Source organism: Aulonocara sp. 'chitande type north' Nkhata Bay, linkage group LG20, assembly GCF_057382095.1.
Source record: "Aulonocara sp. 'chitande type north' Nkhata Bay isolate Kocher_YH1m ecotype deep benthic linkage group LG20, A_spYH_male_GT1.1, whole genome shotgun sequence".
Taxonomy (NCBI): Eukaryota; Metazoa; Chordata; class Actinopteri; order Cichliformes; family Cichlidae; genus Aulonocara; species Aulonocara sp. 'chitande type north' Nkhata Bay.
This window is the reverse complement of record NC_141363.1, coordinates 22,606,523-22,625,415: the sequence shown is the minus strand read 5'-3', so window position 1 is coordinate 22,625,415 and position 18,893 is coordinate 22,606,523. Positions and strand designations below refer to the sequence as shown.

Sequence of the window (18,893 nt, the reverse complement as noted above, 5' to 3'; positions counted from 1 at the left end):
CTCCTCTTCAGGGTCACTGGGGCAGCAGTCAGCTGCTGGGCCCCTGTTTAACTCTGTATTATTTTCCAGAAGCTCTGTAGAAATGAAGAGCTCCCACGATCAGCAGATGACCTGGGGAAAATGTTCAGAATAATATAAAATTATAAGATAAGATAAGATAAGATAAGATAACCTTTATTAGTCCCACACGTGGGAAATTTGTTTTGTCACAGCAGGAAGTGGACAGTGCAAAAGTTATGAGGCAAAAATTAGAATACAATAAGAATAAATACAGTACACAACTGTACAGAATAGAATAAAATAAAATACTATATACAGTAGAATAAAATAAAATAAATATACAATAAGATAAAAATAGAATACAAATACAAATACTATATACAACTGAGTAAAAATACAACGATGACAGAAAGGATTATTGCACTTAGTGTTATTGCACATGTGTGGATGTGTGTGTTTGTTCAGTTAAAGTCTTTGTTGTGGAGTCTGACAGCAGTGGGGAGGAAAGACCTGCGAAATCTCTCCGTCCCACACCGTGGGTGCCGCAGTCTCCCACTGAAGGAGCTGCTCAGTGCTGTCACAGTCTGCTGCATGGGGTGGGAGACGTTGTCCATCAGGGATGACAGCTTAGCCGCCGTTCTCCTGTCACTCACCACCTCCACTGGGTCCAGAGGGCATCCTAGAACAGAGCTGGCCCTTCGGATCACCCTGTTCAGTCTCTTCCTGTCCCCAGCAGAGATGCTGCCGCCCCAGCAGACCACACCATAAAAGATAGCAGAAGCCACAACAGAGTCATAGAAGGTCTTCAGGAGTGGGCCCTCCACTCCAAACGACCTGAGTCTCCGCAGCAGGTACAGCCTGCTCTGCCCTTTCCTGTAGAGGGCGTCTGAGTTATGAGTCCAGTCCAGTCTGTTGTTCAGATGAACACCAAGGTACCTGTAGCTGTCCACAGCCTCAATGTCCATACCTTGGATGTTCAGTGGTTGCAGTGGAGAATGCTTGTGCCTGCGGAAGTCTACCACCAGTTCCTTGGTTTTACTGGCGTTGATCTGGAGGTAGTTCAGCTGGCACCAGTCCACAAAGTCTTGGGTCAGACCTCTGTACTCCTTGTCGTCCCCATCAGTGATGAGGCCGACTATTGCAGAGTCATCAGAGAACTTCTGCAGGAAGCACTGGGTGGAATTGTGGGAGAAGTCTGCAGTGTAGATGGTGAAGAGGAACGGAGCCAGAACCGTTCCCTGTGGGGCCCCCGTACTGCAGACGACCCTGTCCGACACACAGCCCTGAGTCCTCACATACTGTGGTCGGTCGGTGAGGTAGTCCAGGATCCAGGTAGTGAGGTGATGGTCCACTCCAGAGTTCACCAGCTTGTCCTTCAGAACCGAGGGAAGAATGGTGTTGAAGGCACTGGAGAAATCAAAGAACATGATTCTCACAGTGCTTCCAGCGGTCTCCAGGTGAGCGAGGGAACGATGTAGGAGGTGAATGACGGCATCATCCGCTCCAATGCCAGGCTGGTAGGCAAACTGAAGTGGGTCCAGTGATGAGCTTATTAGGCGCCGAAGCTGAGCCAGGACCAACCGCTCCAGGGTCTTCATCAGGTGGGATGTCAGAGCCACCGGCCTATAGCTGTTGAGGTCCTTGGGGCGTGAAGTCTTTGGCACTGGTACAACACAGGAGGTTTTCCAGAGCTGTGGGACTCTTCCCAACCTCAGGCTCAGGTTGAAGAGGTGCTCCATCACCCCACACAGTTGGTCCGCGCAGGACCTGACGACCCTCGAGCTGATGCCATCTGGACATCTATATATGTTTGATTGTAATTTCTGGTGTAATGAAATTACTTTAAAAAAAAAAAATTCCAATCATTATTATTAATCAGATATTAAAGTGTTCATAATAATTTAAAACATATTTACAATTAGAAATAAATTATTTCTTTTTCTGGGAACTTTTTATTGACATTATAAAATATAAAAATGCTTAAAAATAAAGAATATAAAACATCCAGAAGCTCTGCTGAACACCCATGAATGACTGAAGTGATGCTGTGGCAGCACTGCTGTGTTTACCAAAAGCAATACGAAGCAGATGTTTTGATAATTAAAATAAAAACAAGCAGAAACTTTTAGAAAAAAGTGAAGCTTATTAACTGGAATCCATTAGAAATCGCTTCATGAGGTCGGCATTTGTGAAATCTGCAGCTGCTGCAGGACTCAGGAGTAATTCCAGATGTTTCAGCAGATGTTGAGCTGCCGGCGGAGGCTTGAATGTGCTTCACTGCTGCCACCTGCTGGACGCAGGGAGAACTGCACTTCATGATGAAACAGTCCAATGGTGTGAAAGGAAAGCTGCAAAGAGCCGAGTCTCGAGTTTATGATGATTGTTTCTATTAAACAACATCAGAAGATTTCAGACCAAAACAGTCACAAGCTGCTCACAAGTGAGCCGTAAACTTAATAATTAATAATTAATAAGTGTCGCAGTAGCAGCTGGGACAGGTGTTAATCATTTAAAGACAACAAACACATGTGCATGCTCATTCACATGATTTATACAGCCTGTTTTCCTCCTGTAGACCTGAGGAAGGATTGCTCCTGAGAAACCTGTTCACTGTGTTATCGCTGTGTTCACAGACTGGAGTCCAAACATCAGAGATCAGTTTTATTCTCGTGTAAAGTGTCATGTGACCCTTCAGATCTGAGTCACTGCAGCTCCCTGCACTTTGGTACCTCTCAGTCTTCACGGTTTTGTCTGCAGGCTTAAATTACCTCCAAAAACCCAAATGCGTGTTCTAATGTCACAGCCTCCCCTCCAGCAGGTGGCGACACACACACGCCGTTTGTGCTCCTCGGTCAAAACTACAGAAGAGGAAAACAATAATGATGCGGACACAAAGAGATTTTTGCAGATTTTTGGTGAGCTTGTAAAACGAGCGAGAGGCTGCAGCTTCAACCGGAGAAGCGACTCTTCTTCTCCTCCTTCTCCTTCTTCTTCTGTGAATTCACAGCAGCTGCAGCAGCTCATGGTGAGTCCGGGTTTGTTTGTCACGTTGTACTGATGGAGGAGAAGAGAGGAGCAGCTCCCTTTTTCTCCATCCTGCAGCCTAAACGCGGCTAAAATCTGCAGAAAAGTAAACGGAGTCTGGTCGGAGCGGAGCAGCAGAGGCGTGAGGAGAGCTCTGCTCCTGCAGGAGGTTAAAGCTGGTGATCAGGGAGGACTGGAGATGCTGTCACGTGGTTCGTGCAGGCTGCATGTGGAGAAATCAGCTGTTAAATCACTGCACGGTGGCGGGTTTCAGGTGTCACCAGGCGGGTTTTTTAAAGGACACTTTAGTGGTTTTAATGCAGGCTCGTCTGTTTCACATGCTTCTGTTTTCCTTTACCTTGCAGTTACTTCCGACAATCAATTCATGATGCAAATAAAGAGGTAAAATGAGTAACACACCACACTTTCAGTCTGATGTCGTTGTGTGCAGTCTTTGCTTCTGCACACCTTTGGTGGCTCGGACAGGGAAATATTAGTTATTAATGTTAAACAGACAGTGATGTCTTAATTGATGTGAATGAATTTGTGTGGATCCTGTAGACCAATGTAATACAGACTTAGTGCGATAACAGACTGCGCCTTGTTTTTGTGGATATTGTTGAGTTATAAACAGATCGAATGAGCCTCCGGGTCCTGGTTTTGTGTCTGGACTTTGGTCTCTGGGGTTTAATCCAGGTGTTAGAGTATAGATCAAATGTATTAAATAAAACTGTTCTTAGACCTGAAACTGGTCTGATGAGATCTAGATTTTTTATATTTTCCAAATAAAAGCCGCTCCACAGTCTCAGTAGTAATCTAGTCCAGGATCCGCAGGTCTCAGAGGAGTATTTTTTAGGTCCTGAACCGGGTCTGGAGTTTCCTGTCACGTTTCTTCTGAATCCAGGTTCCTCAGGGGGAGTGGGTTTCTAGCTGCTCAGCAGTGCCGCTGTTCTGAGAAATCGTCCTACACGTATTATAATTTGACAGCGACTTATGACTAATCCAAACCATAACCATAATAAGTGTTCACAATGGGTTAAAAATTATGTAAATTTGGGAGTTGTGTTACGCGAATGCGCAGAAACAACGGGTAGGATGATTTGTGAGGTAGGATAGATTCCCAGTCCCCCCGAAAACGATGTACTGGGAGTTCAATGTTCTCACTGGCTTTAGTGAGCCTTGAACCCCGGTTAGCTATCGAGCTGGTGGGTAACAGACGTCTCCGAAAACGTCGGAGCGCTTTTACAAATATATGATGTCTTGATAAACCGAGCAGATATTTGAAGTTTACACAGCTACATTCTCGCCTGAAAATATTTTAAATGTTTATTTTGTGACCCAGACAGAGTAATAAGAGTAATATTAAAACTAAGTAGCTGCCGCCATTGTTGGAAACTGGAATTGGCTGGGCCGCGCTAGGAATTCTGGGATAGGTTGGGCCACGATGGATACACCCGACCCATCCTTCAAATCTGGGGAAATGAAGGATGCATTTGTCGGCCGCGTTTGGAGGAGTCTTCGAATTTGGACAGCCTTCGTCGCTGTGACAAAATCGGCCTACAAATGGGGCCCCTGAATTTCTTCTTCTTCAGAGTTTAACGGCAGCTGGCATCCTTGTATATGCAGTGCTGCCATCTTCTGTTTCAGTCCGTTATTACACTTAAATCCTGCTGCTTATTCCTGCGTCTTTCAGGATCTTACAAAGCTTCAAACGTCGAGTCGTCTATTAAATTAGTCGTTGACAATTTTGATAGTCGACGTAATCGTGACTAGTCGACTAATCGTGGCAGCCCTACTTAGCATTATTTTAGTGAAATATCCAAGGCCTTCCCTGGATGGGAGCATTTGATGCTCTAAAACTTGTGTATACCTTTCTGCACTCATGGTTACAGATGTGCAAGTGTTCAATTCCAAAGGCACTAATGGACTCCTGTACCCTCAGAGGCTTTTGAACTGAGTGCTGATAACAGGCTGGATGGTCCCGCTCCTCCTTAGTCCGAGGGACATGGCGTCCATATTTTCCAGAAATAATTTAAAATGTTGATACTGCTGACCTCAGATCAGTTTTTCCACTGTCTCAGTCCAGCTTTGGCTCAGAGATTTGTGGGTCTGAACATCACAGGCATCCAATTTTTGGCCTTGTCCACTGCACACAGAGATTTCTTCAGATTATCTGATGATATTACGGACTGCAGATGATGGAATATTTATGTTGAGCAGCATTATTCTGAAAGTGTAACTCTGAAGAGTGAAACGCGGCCCCTCTGCGAGGCTCTTTTTATACCCAAACATGTCACTGACATGTTCCCAGTTAAATCTGACTGGTTGCAAAATGTTCAGAATATTAGATGAAATAGTAAAATGTCTCAGTCTAAACAGTTTATTCACTGTTGTGAATAAAATCTGGGTTTATGATATTTCTAAGTCATTGCATTCTGTTTTTATTTACATTTCACTTTTTAGGGTTTGTAGTGCAGACTAACAGCTGCTACAGACAACCCAGTGGTATGAGTGTTACAGGAAAAGCACTGTACTGTAATATAGTATTAAAAGGGCTAAAGGATGTGGGTACTTTGGTCAGTAGGGCTGGAAAATATGTCTTATATTAATAACGTTTAGCCTGTTTGAAGCCAAAAAAGACTGGATAATCTGCTCAGGTAAGCACAACACAGAGCAGTCTGCTGGTGCCACACACAGCTCTGCAGGCTGCGATGCTCTGAGGGGGGCACCGTCAGAATAATGTGGACCAACCAGTAACGTGGGCTACTCCAGTTTGTGTTGGTGCTGGTCTTTCGCGATGAACACAGAAGACGAATCCTCTTTGTAGTAAAACCGAGTGAGATCTCTGATGATGAACTCTTTTCAGGTTTGTGTGTTTCTTGTTTGTTTGTCAGTCTGAAGAGGCTGCAGGAGCAGAGCGAGCCCCGGATGAGGAGGAGGGGGAGGAAGGGGAGGAGGGGGGAGGAAGAGGAGGAAAAGTGGAGGGAGGTGAAGAAGGTGACGGAGGAGGAGGACGGGGCAGATTTCCCATGGACACCATGAGCGCTCCGGTTTACTGTGTCTGCAGGAAACCAGATATCAACTGCTTCATGATGTAACACACTTTATTTATTTATCTGTAAACAATAAACAAACAAACACAGCTGTTAACCCTAACCTGTCTGTCTGTGTGTCCGTCAGAGGGTGCGACAGCTGCACGGAGTGGTTTCATGGAGACTGTATTGGAGTTTCGGAGAAGGCAGCCAAAGCCATCAGAGTGTGGTACTGCCCGCCCTGCAGAAGTCAGTGTCCCTCCTCTCTGAGCTGGAAGAAAACATAATGTGTATTAGTCCACTGATAAAAATAGACCTCTGAATATTTGCTTTAAGACTGAATTCATTTACAGAAATCCTCTTTAAACTAGCTTAAAGGGGATTTTTTATAGTTTTTCTCATTTTGTGTCATATATACACTGCTCAAAGGTTTAGCATCAAACCTCTGGGATATGGATGTGGTCACTTAAGGAGCAGAAGAGGTCGTGAATCAGTTTCAGCTGCTCTGGTGTTAATCAGAATCAGAGAGACTTTATTTATCCCCAAGGGGCAACTAAGAAACTAATGAAACTAACAACAGGTGTACTAGAGGAGCTATCGTTTGTTCCGTGGTGTCCCAAAATAAACAGTTTATGGCAATATTTTTTAATCGTTTTGATGGTCACTGTAGAATTTCTTAAAGTTCTCTCTTTCTCTTATATTTTCATATAACCACACTACAGACGGACAAGCGACTGTTTTTATGCGTTGTCGTTACCAACAACGATGGCTCTGCCATCCGCTTGTTTATTTTCCACATAGACCTTTCACAATAAAGCTGAAGATCCTGTTGAGATTTTTCAAAATAAACTGAATCATGTGAAATAGTATGCAGAGTGTTTACAGATGAGACGCTAAAAAGAGCCGTCATGTGCTAAAAAATAAACCTTAGAACAGGCTTTCCCCGCAGCACGAGTAATAAATACTCACAAAGAAAACTTGACTCCAGGCACACGACGCCCAGCTGAAAACTCTTCACGCAAGTTGAGTTGCCCAGTTCACAGAATTTACAGAAAATGTAAAATTTTTGTGATAAATCTCGTTGTTGGGACAATAAATGTCTTATATTGGGATATGAGATTTTGGTCGTATCGCACAGCCCTAATCTGGACCCTACAGAAGTTGCACATTTAATACGTGCCATTGCCAGAAGGTCTGCTGTGACTCCCAGCACAGTCTCAGGAGCATGGAGGAGATTCCAGGAGACTTACAGTGACTCTCAGAGAGCTGGATAGGGACTAGAAACCCATCAGCAGCACCGGTATCTGCTCCTTTGTGCACGGAGGAACAGGATGGGCACTGTCAGAGCTACAAAATGACTTCCTGTAGAGCACTGGTGTCAATGTCTGAGGCTCCTGCACTCACTGCTTATCAGTGATGGTCTGTGGAGTCTTATCCATGGAGGGATGCACAGACCTCTACAGGCCATTAAATCCTTGGACCCACTGTCAGACCCTACAGTGGTGCAGGGGATCCTGGGTTCCTCTTACTGCACGACAATGCCCAACCTCATGTGGTGAGAGCATGCAGGCAGCTCCAGGAGGATGAATGAATTGATACCATTGACTGTCCCTATATTTGACTGACATAAATCCATTAGGACACCTCTGGGACATCATGCTTCTGCCCATCTGCCAGGTTGCACTTCAGACTGTCCAGGAGATCAGTGATGTCCGGGTCCAGATCTGAGAGGACACCCCCCCCCCAATCCTTTTTTTTCCTTACACATTACCCAGTTTTATCAGATATCCAGCACCATAATTTTTTCTCCCATTGACATCTGTTGTGTCTCCTATGACTTTTTTGTGCAGTGTATTTGAGATGGCCAATGTTCCACAGATGAGAAAAACTGGTTTGTACAGGACAAGCTGATCAAAAGAGCCACTTTAACGTGAAGGAGGTTTTTAAACTATAAATCCTGTAATGTTTCTCTAGTCTCAGAATAAAAACCTCGAGCTGTTGAAGAGCACAGTTGGTCCTCTTCAGGTGTTAAAGCTGTGATCTGTGCGTTGTGTTGTCTGCAGACAGAGACTCTTCGCTGGAGATTAAATACCGTCAGAAGAAGATGAAGGAGGAGAGAGAGTCGGAACCGGAGAGAGATGATAAAACTGATGGAGATGGAAGCTCCACCCCCCAGCAGAAGACTGACAAGAGGCGGGGCTCACAGGTACCCAAGAGATCACATGACACAGTTCAGCCAGCACTTTAACTGCTCAGGCTGGGGTTAGGCTGACTTACACCTCAGAGGGTCAAACTAACTTTTACCTGCTACTAGTTAAAGTATCTTAACCTTCAACTTCTTCCTTTCCGTATCCATCAGCTGACAATTTTAGCTGCTCTTACATATGAATTTTCAAACTTTTAAGTCCTTTAAGTGCTTAGGTTGAAGCTCCAGCCACAATCCGGGTTTTCGCGGGAGACTTGGAGTGTCGATGCCGTTCATACCGCTTCGGTTTCCTTGTTCGTTTTTCCAGATCAAGCGTTCGGCGAGGATGTGTGGAGAGTGTGACGCCTGCCTGAGGACGGAGGACTGCGCTCAGTGCGACTTCTGTAAAGACATGAAGAAGTTTGGAGGCCCGAACAAAATCAGACAGAAGTGCCGGCTCCGGCAGTGTGAGGTCCGAGCCCGGGTACGTGAATAAACCTCATTGTCATACAGTGAAAATGTGCGAGTGGAGGGAAATAAAAATCCCTGAAACTGAGGCAGACAGTGTGATCGATTTGTGTATGTGTGTGTGTGCGCGCTTTGTTTTACACTTACACATGTCATGTCTTCACAGCGCTACAGCCGGTGCTCATACATGAGAAAATTTAACAGTCAAAACCACAGCAGGTCACCAGTAGACAGTTTCGTTACATTTTTTTGTCTAATTGCAGAATACTAATAACATAGCTGGTTACTTTCTTATGAAGGGCCACAAGTGCCAAAATGACTTAAAGAACTCCATCATTAACCCTTTGAAGCCGGTCAGAGTGGGCACGCTCTTTTTTGTGTAACTATTTTTAAATCCCGGTAGCACTGCAACCGCATAAGCTAGCGCAATAATTTTTTTTGCATATGAAACCGGAGGAGTTGTACTTACATCTTATGCCATCAGCTTGTCCTCGGTCACGGTTTCCTTCCACATAAAGCTTTGCAAAAATTGCATAAAAAGCGCTTGCAGCAACAAAAACATAATATTCCAGAAACACGATTTGCCGATCCGATCAGCTGTTCGTAACACTTCCCACATTGAAACAGACGTCAACGTGAATGATCGCATGTCCACCATTTCCTGCCCGAAACCGGAAGTGACGTCATTTTCGCGGAAAATTTAGTTTTTTACTTGTAGGCCTTAAGAGCCTATACTGGTGTTTTTATAAGTCATGTTTGACTTTATGCTTTTCTGAATAGTTTCTGGGATGCTTAGAACTCGAATTGCACAGCTGGAAATAGTTTATTTTGATGCACCTGCTGTTTTCTTTGCAAATTTGCATCATAGGATTGTTTTTCGTTTTTCCTGCAGTGTATATAAAAATTGGTGTATCTCAAAAATAAAACTATGAAGACACTCAAAATAAATTTCCTGTTGTAAACTATTTTTTGCAACTTTTTTGTATTTAAAGTTTTGAGGGATAAGCCTCTTAAATTTCTCCAAGTAGAAATATATGTAAAAAAAAAACAAAAACGATTTTCAATTTTTTTGTAGTTTATTGCACTTTTTTGCAATTAATGTAATTACTATGGACTTAATGCATACATATTATTAAAATATGGGCTATAACAGTTGTATTGATGTATAGCAACTTGAAATGCTCCCAAAAATGGCACTACAGCATGTAAAAATATAAAGTAAGCTCTGGCGGACTTGGTTCTATGGTAGGTCTTAAAGGGTTAACTAACTTTTTAAATGTATCATATATTAAGTAAATATATACATAATTCATTCAATTTTAATTTGTTACTTTTAAATATTCTATTTATGAACCGTCTTTATCATAATTAATAGCAGGTCTAATTAATATAATTTATTATAATAATGCAACCAACCTCTTACTCAATGTGCACTACCAAAGATTACATTGTACCTTATATTGCACCTGCTCCTTTGCAATGCACCTTACAGCATATATAACTTGTATACAGGTGTATATATCTATGTATCTTTTATCTTTTATTCTAAAGCAATTTTAATGTAAAAAAATCTACATACTGCTAATGGAGAGACGCCGAACTGCCTTTCATTGTTCTTGTCTTCTTCTTCTTATCTTCTTATTATCTTATCTTATCATTTAATAAATTATTAGATTTTTATTTCCAATTAAAATTAATTAAATACATATTTAATTAATTATGTATTTATCTAAGTAATTGCTGTCACAATTAATCAGTTAATTAATATTTTTAATTGTCATTAATTATTGACATATTTAATTAATTATTTACTGATGTATTTGATTAATTCATTTTGGCACTCTTGGCCCACCATAGTAAATACATTACTGCAGCCTGACTGGGACTGATGAATCGTCATGTTGCTGAGCTTTGGCTGCACGCAGTCTTGGCAGCAGCGATCCTTCATATTTGCTTTTGTAAATGAGTGAGTCAGGCCGTAAACACTGACCAGCACAGGGTAGCAGAGGAATGACACATTTAAAAGAGGTTCAAGAGTTCAAGGTACACTGTATAACTGAAACTGTAAAGTCAGGGCAAAAGCTTTAGCCTTGCAAATCTTTGTAAATGATTTCATGGTTTCAAGAACTTTTTAAAGCGTCTTTTTTTCAGGTTCAAGTTGTGGTAGGAAATTGATCCAGTTCTTTTTTTAAGACTTGAGGGAGAAAAAGACAAAAAATGTTGGAGACTTTCAGTCAAACTACAGACACAGGTAGTTCAGCTGCAAGCTGGGTGTTTATTTAACCCAGGCGATCACAAAGTCACATTAAAACAACAAAGGAAGGAAAAAGTCGAGGTTAGCAAATAGCTGTGTCCATAAAGAAGGTCAGCTGAACAGAGCACTGCTCAGAAAAAGATAACAAAAGAAGAACTGGTCTAACCAGAAGAGCGAGGACTGAACGCAGCAAAGGAACGCCTGTTAAACACAAAGGGGAAAAACCACAGAGACAATAACTAAACTCGGTACACAGATCCCCCACCCCCCGTGCTGTCACAGCGAGTGGTTTGGTCCATTTGCTACCCCTCTGCATTTTAACCAGCTCCACCCTCTATTTCCTGTTTTGTTCAACCAGGAAGGACTGGAGCAGCACACAGGTAACTCTGACAAAAGGTAGTTAATGCTGGTTATTTAAATCAATGACAGAACAAATCAAATATGCACATCAGAGTTTTGTAGTTTCCTAAAATGTTAATCAAACAGGTGAAATGTATACTGCAGCACTTTGGTAACTGCTAGAAAAGTTCCCTTTAAATGTGGAAATGATGCAGCAGAATTCATCTTTGATTTCCATGTTGCATCTAGTTAGAGGATGAATATTACAGAATTTTTATTTCACATAAATGGTTCGTATTTCCTGGTTTTTCTGTTGTTGGGCTTCTTTGCTTTAGGGGTGATGGATCTACAATCTTATAGTCACTGTAGATCTGAGGATTCATTCTGGAGCAGGTGGGCAAATCATTTTCCCAAGTGGCCACATGAGAAACCAGAGAATTTCAAAGATATGCAAAGTTGTTGCTGTTTTTCCTGTAGTTTAATTATTTCATCTGCAGATTTTCAGGTTTTTTCTGTTCTTCGGGGAGAGAACTCTAGCCTTTTTAAGCTTGACCAGTTGATTTCAAAGTTTGGTTCAATGTCTGAGCTGGGAATGCAAAGCACGGCAGACAGGTGACTGTTGCTGAGAGCATCTGTATCAGGATTTGTTAAGCTTCCTCAGTGAAAATGTTTGTTTACATTTAAAGGTGGATCTTAGCTTTAAGAGAGCTAACATCTTCTGAGTATGTGTCCTTATGTGTGCAAAGTTCTCCTCTTTGAGAGAAGAATAAAAATCTGACTTGAAGTGCTCTGCTAGCAGCGAATCAGACTGCAGGTCACTGAGTTCACTGGATGCATGATCAACACTGCAGCTGAGGACAATTCACTCGTAACTGTTTTGAAGTCTTCAGATTGCCTTGAAAACTCATCATGCAGGACTCCTAACATACATGAGTACCATCTGAAGCGATAAGCTGATGTTATGGCTTCTTTCACTGTTGGCATGTCTCTGATGAGAAACTTTTTTTATGAAAGCCTTCATCGGCCTGTACATTGTATGTGTGCTTACAGTGCTGTATTTAGTCCATTCATGCATACATGTCAACAGCAAATTCAAGATCTGCCTTATGTTCTGTGTCTGAGAGCTCTGGAGTGTCCTTTCTTTTCACAAAACCCTCTTTTTTGCCCTTTGCCCAGGCTGAGCCACCTGATAGCGATGCGGTAGCTTATATCACTATGTTTAGCCTTATGCTGCTCTAAAAGTGCAACTGCCTGTCTGTGGTTCAGTGCGCCTGCCCTGATGTAGTTAACTATTTTGGTTAACACATTAGCAGCATGGTTAATTTTTAGTGCTGGTTACTCAACACCTGGTGGTGTGTACTGCACTGCAGAAATGCCAATTTCAGTCACTCTGTCTCGCATCCACACCTTCCAGCTTGTTCCATTTCAGCCTATCCAAGCGTGTAGTTACCTGTGTGGGAAAAAACACTCCCTGTCAGAGTTCCTGTCGAGTCACGTATCTCATAAACGTCCAGTGCATTTACAGCAAAGCTGCATTTGCTTGCATACACTAACATATGTAAATTCTTTTTTTTTGCCTTCAAAATAAAAGCACCAAAGTTGTGTTATAGTTTCCCACAAAACTATAAAAAAAAAAAAATCATTAAGGCATTATCTAATGGAGAGTTGATCAAAGACTGTTTGGTGGTTTAAATGGCACAAACTACATGATTATTTAATTATTTAAAATTTGAATCCCATTTCCCTTTGATGGCACACGTGGCTGCTGGTCCATACGATGCCCGGGTCTGATCTAGGAGCAGATCTCTGCACTTGGCAGTCATCTCAAAATCCCTCTGGGCATTTATTTGAACAGTTCTCTTGAAGAATTATATAAATTAACTTTAATTTCACAAGTAACCTGGATTTTTTTTTTTTAAAGCTTCTATAAAATCATTATTCAAACCTGATTTTAAAGAAGCTGCTAAAAGTTTTCCGACTTTGACCCTGAAATGCATTCTTCTCCCACCATCTTTGCTGTTACACAGTTCTCCTATAGTTTTCAGATTCTTTGAGTAAAACATTAAAGCGCTTTGATTCGTCAGTAAGATGAAAAGAGTTACACATTGACATCAGTCCGTGTATCGATTACAACTGTGAGATTAAAGTTCTGGATCTTTGTCTCTGGTTACCGTAGCGATGGGGCTTTTTAGAGTGGAGGATGGTTGTTTCCCGCTCCATACTTTTGTTCTAGCTTTAGACGTTTCTCGCATGACATCATGCATGTAATGTTTGTGAGTGGTCCAACATGTTGGACTTGATACAAGCACTCATAGCAAGGGAAAAATGTGTATTCTTAGACTGGTTGGCAAGTGATTCCTGGGCTTTGAGTAGTCGGTAAGAAAAATACTTTATAAATACAGGTATATATGACAAGAAAGGCATAATGTGTCACCTTTAACAAGGGATTCAAATTGATGGTGAACTGCTAACTCGTTCTGATTGTTAAAGATGTCCGTTAGACAGATGTCCGTTATTGCTGTGCTAATGATGCTGTTTACTCTGCATATGTTCTCTGAGCAGAAGATGCTTCGGGTCAAGGATGAGGAGATGAGTCGCAGCGGTGCCAGGGGGCGGAGCCTGTCGAGAAAAGGGCCGGGGCATCACACTGAAGAGGAGGAAGATGACGAGGAGGAGGGTTTCAGTGAGAGTGAGCTGGAGCTGTACGAGCAATACAAAGCTGCCGGATACAGAGACCTGGTCAGTGTGTGCAGGTGTTTCCAACCAATCAGCTGCCAGGCAGGCACTTTCTGTGTGCGTGACACGTCTTCTTGTTGCAGGTGTGGCACAGTGAAGAGGATGATGCTCAGTCCGACTCTCTGAGGAAGAAGGCGGTGAAGGTGAAACACGTGAAGAGACACGAGAAGAAGCCGGAGAAGAAGGTGAGAGCGGTTAGATCACCTGACCACAGATGTCACTTATGATGTCACTAACACACCCGTCCTCGTGCAGAAGTCCGTGTCTGTTCCTAAAGAGGAGGCAAAGCCTCGGCGCCACAAAGTGAAGCAGCGTCACAGAGAGCGTGTGCGGCACAGTGAGCGAGCGGGAGAGGGTGGAGTAAAAGAAGTAGGCGGAGCTTTGAGGCAGTGTCTGGGTCCAGGATGCATCGAGCCGGCGAGGGCCAACTCCAAATACTGCTCCGAGGAGTGCGGCATGAAGCTCGCCGCCAAGTGAGTCTGAGATCATCTAAATGTTCATGTGAACACGACACGGCTGACACGGCAAGCCCGCCAGAGAATTCAGCAGTTTCTAAATTCAGCAGTTCTATGCTGAAGTTAGAAAGCTTGTATCAAGTCAGCTACCATATCTAATTGGACCGTTGAGTCCATTAACCCTTTTTACACGTGAAAAAAGAAGTGCATACTATTTGTTCCAAACACAAACTGGCAGGTTATTTCTGAAATACAAAACTTTGGTCATCTTTCCAGAGGTGAAACACGTCCATTGCCGCCATTGATTGTTTTTTTTTCTGGTCAGTCACTTTGCTGTGCAGCAGCTCTGAGAAGGTGAGAGGACTTGCCTAATGTGAATTTGACTGGCTTCCCATTCTTCTCACACAGTTTCTAACAGCATCCAGCTCAGCTGCTTAGCATAGATCTGACTATTCGAGAGCATATTATGCTCACCGCTTTGGTTTTGGTGGTGATATCGTCACAGATACCGCTGTAGTAAATGATAGGTGTTGCTATTCAGAGAAAACCTCTGCATCATCCCTGATTGAAGAGAAGTTAAACCAAAAGGGAAGAAACTGCCACGATTTTTTTCTCCAAGGTTTTCTCCAGAGTCTCATGAAGCTGTTGCAGCATCTCCTTGCTGTATAATCCGATATTCTGTGCTTCTGCAGGTAAAAAAGATTGGTGGTAAAAACCGCCAAAATTGTGCACGACCACCCGAGATGGCACCAAAATGTGATTTGTGCCAGCACTTCTAGTGCTGTGTATTAGGTGCCGTGTACACCTTATTACTGTGTACTCTGGGGTTTCACCCAGGACCTCAAACTTATGCAGAAAGCAAACATGACATTGTCTGTTAACTTGGTGTAATTTGGTTTCTCAGAACCAGTACATGTTTCTGAAATCTGTTGGTTCTTTGACGCCTCGTCTCTGTCTCTCAGTCGCATCTATGAGATCCTGCCTCAGAGGATCCAGCAGTGGCAGCAGAGTCCCTGCATTGCCGAGGAGATTGGACGCAGACAGCTGGAGCGGATCAGGAAAGAGCAGCAGGCGGCGAGGATGCGTCTCACGCTGATGGAGAAACGCTTCCATGAGCTAGAAGGCATCATCGCCAATGCCAAACTTCAGCAAGTCCAACAGCACGAGGAGGTCTGTGGCAACCGCAGCCACCCAGTGCACTCCGCTGTTAGTGTGATCAGCTGTTAGTTAGTCTCCTCTCTCTGTTTGTCTCTGCAGGTGACTGAGGGTGACGGTGACGACACAGACTTTCAGATCTTCTGTGTTTCCTGCAGTCACCCCGTCAATCCGAAGGTGGCTCTGCGTCATATGGAGCGATGCTACGCTAAGGTTAGCTTAAAGAAACAGGAAGTGTGTCCACCTGGGGTCTGTACTGGATATGAATTACAGCTGCCTTAATGAGGTGATCAAACAGGAAATTAATAACAGCGATGTGGGAACAAAGGCCACAATAAACCAGTGAAATTCAGTGACAGCTGGAAAAATGACCTTTAGCAAATTCACCCAATGCTGCTGTTCAAATCTTCTGTTTAAAAGAGCTACTCATCTGGAGTTTAATAATAAATGAGGATAATAAGTTCTCCCTAAAAGATTATTGATGCAACCTAGCACCCCTGAGGTCCTCCACTTTTAACACCATTGGTCTAAGTCTGCACATGAAGTCAGAATATTAGCAGGCATATGGTGGTTATGGCACAGCAGCTAGTTTTACATCCCCTGGCATGACAGTCAGCTGTTCTGAGGTAAATTGTGGGTAATGTAGGCACCAAGGAAAACTGTTTAATCTGATCTTTCTGTTTCTTTGTCCGACAGTATGAGAGTCAAACATCGTTTGGTTCCATGTATCCAACACGCATAGAGGGGTAAGACCGTGCACCTGTCCGTCCCTCGTGTCTTTACCCGTTCCTCTGTTTGTGTCTCATCTCTCTCTGTCTCTCTCAGAGCCACCAGGTTATTCTGCGATGTCTACAACCCTCAAAGTAAGACGTACTGTAAGCGGCTGCAGGTTTTATGTCCTGAACACTCCAGAGATCCAAAGGTTTGTTTATGTCTACAGAAAACAACTTATGACTCGATCAAGGCTTTAATCCGCTGCTCTTTTCCTCCCTTTCTTAAACTCAATGAAGAACTTTTTTTTATTTTAGCAAATGTCTGTGGGGCTCTAAAATATTATGTTGGTGTGCTCTTACATAACTTGTCAGCTGTGGATATTTAAAACATGTCTCTGTTCAGGTTAACTTACTGTCTCAAGTCTTTAAAGGACATAACATCAGAAATTGGATGCTGCACAGTTTTAATGTGGCATGTGGTCCTGAGTCTGGACTCAGAGTCTGCAGAAGAGTACAAAGTCAGGATTGGTTGGTCCTGGCTTTGGGCTCAGAGACTCAGATGTTCCTGACGCTTTATTGACTCTGGAGTCTTTGGTCCTGACTCTGGAGACAGTCAGGCAGAGTCTGGTTCTGACTCTGAGCTAGCTGATCCCGACTCTGGTCCTGACTCTGGACTAGCTGGTGCTGACTCTGGTCCTGGCTCTGGACTCAAAGTCAGGCAGACATTTTCCTGATTCTTTGTTATTGACTTCCTGTTGCAGGTCCCAGCAGACGAGGTGTGCGGATGTCCTCTGGTCAAAGATGTGTTTGAGCCAACCGGCGAGTTCTGTCGGGTGTCTAAGAGGAAGTGCAACAAGCATTACTGCTGGGAGAAACTTCGCCGGGCCGAAGTCGACCTGGAGAGAGTCCGAGTGGTATCTCTATTCATACAAACTTTATTTAGTGCCTCGTCATTAACATTAAGACACACCTGGACTTTTCTAACTCTCTCTTTGTCTCTGTCAGTGGTATAAACTGGACGAGCTATTCGAGCAGGAGAGGAATCTGAGGACCGCCATGACCAACCGAGCCGGTTTATTGGCTCTGATGTTGCACCAGACCATCCAGCACGACCCAATCACCACTGACCTGCGCTCTGCCAAGGACAGGTAGACAGGTGACGTCAGGCAGACGTTTTCCTGGATGAGTTTAACGCTCGTTTGCAGTTTTATTGTGGAAATTTGTGGGAAGGTGAGTCAGAGCAATGTTTCATTCACAAGTGAACAAAAAACAAGAGAGATTTGATTCTGACTCCAGCCTCATTCAAACTCAGACCTCATCTGATTTTAGGAAGTCAAACCGTTTTTATATTTCATATTCACACTACAAATGTAGGAAACCTGAGCTCATGGATGGACACTCAACTAAACCTTCTGCTTAGGTAACGCTGCCATGAAAGCTGGATCTCAGCTTAGCTTTGTGGGCAGTTGTATCCTCACTGTTAGTTTTAATAAGCTGGGGATGACTGGACACACAAATATGATCACATTTGATCCTGAATGAGCCATGATGTCTACATGAGGTGCTTATGTGTCCTCCTCGTCCTGGAAAGCTGCTCTCATTCAGTTTAACCTACAAGTATTATACTACCCACATCCGACCAATCTGAAATGTGGCTGTGCTTTGGAAATGTGTCTTAAGGTTGATGATGAAACACTACATGTTCACTAAAGATGCACACATTTTATAAATCTCTAAGTCATCTTGTTACAACTCATTCCTCCTGGTTTCTTTTTACAATGTGAGCCTGTTGCAGTTCAAATAAAAATTGTGTAAATATCAGTTTAAACTTTCCCCCATAGGATCATCAAAAAAAGTAAGCATAGAAGAAAAAAAATCAAATGCTAGCCAAAAAAAAGATAGATTCTGTGACTTGATTGGCTCTTGTTTCAGTCTAAGTGAATAAACAGCCAATCGGGTAAGCATAGGAAATAAATTTTAAGCACAAAGAGCTGAAGTCAAGTGAAATTAATTAATTAAATAAATAAAAAGAAATGTCCTGATAAAGAACTCTTGGTTGTATATTGATAAAAGTCAAACTTTTCTGTGTGACTTTAATTTCCCTCTGAGAGGAAACCCTTCATTTCGATCTCGATGTCTCGTTTTTTTATATCTGTTTTTATCCAAAGTGTTATCATTATGTTGTTGTTTGTTCAAAATGTTTCAATAAAGTTTGATATCTCATTATTTGTGCTGATTTTGAGCTTTTCTGTTCTCAGAGTGAATGCCACTGCATCACAACATTAAACTGGCTACCCAACATGTTTTTTTAATAGACTAATAAAATTTAATATATGCAACATCCATGAGAAAGATTTGAGGTAATCCAGAATTTTTTGTAATTAAATTCAGTTTTATTTTATTTTATTAGGCAGAAGAAGAAAAAACCTATACATTATTGTAATTTTTAGTGTGAATAAAGGGCCACAGTATTATATTAGGTAAGACATAATAGGATTATTATTAAAATGAAACAGCAAAAAGGAAAAGTGT

General features: G+C 42.6%; 1 protein-coding gene across 1 annotated transcript; it reads left to right on the top strand.

The window, feature by feature from the left end:
- Positions 1-2,779: 2,779 nt before the first annotated feature.
- Positions 2,780-18,587, top strand: cxxc1a (CXXC finger protein 1a). Its single transcript, XM_086277686.1, has 14 exons — positions 2,780-3,025; positions 5,919-6,118; positions 6,205-6,305; positions 8,120-8,262; positions 8,570-8,725; positions 13,865-14,041; positions 14,122-14,223; positions 14,294-14,511; positions 15,456-15,663; positions 15,751-15,861; positions 16,345-16,394; positions 16,474-16,570; positions 17,123-17,275; positions 17,367-18,587. Exons 1-14 carry the CDS (start codon positions 2,783-2,785, stop codon positions 17,511-17,513), a joined length of 2,106 nt encoding a protein of 701 aa, XP_086133812.1. The 5' UTR covers positions 2,780-2,782; the 3' UTR covers positions 17,514-18,587.
- The last annotated feature ends 306 nt before the right edge of the window (positions 18,588-18,893 follow it).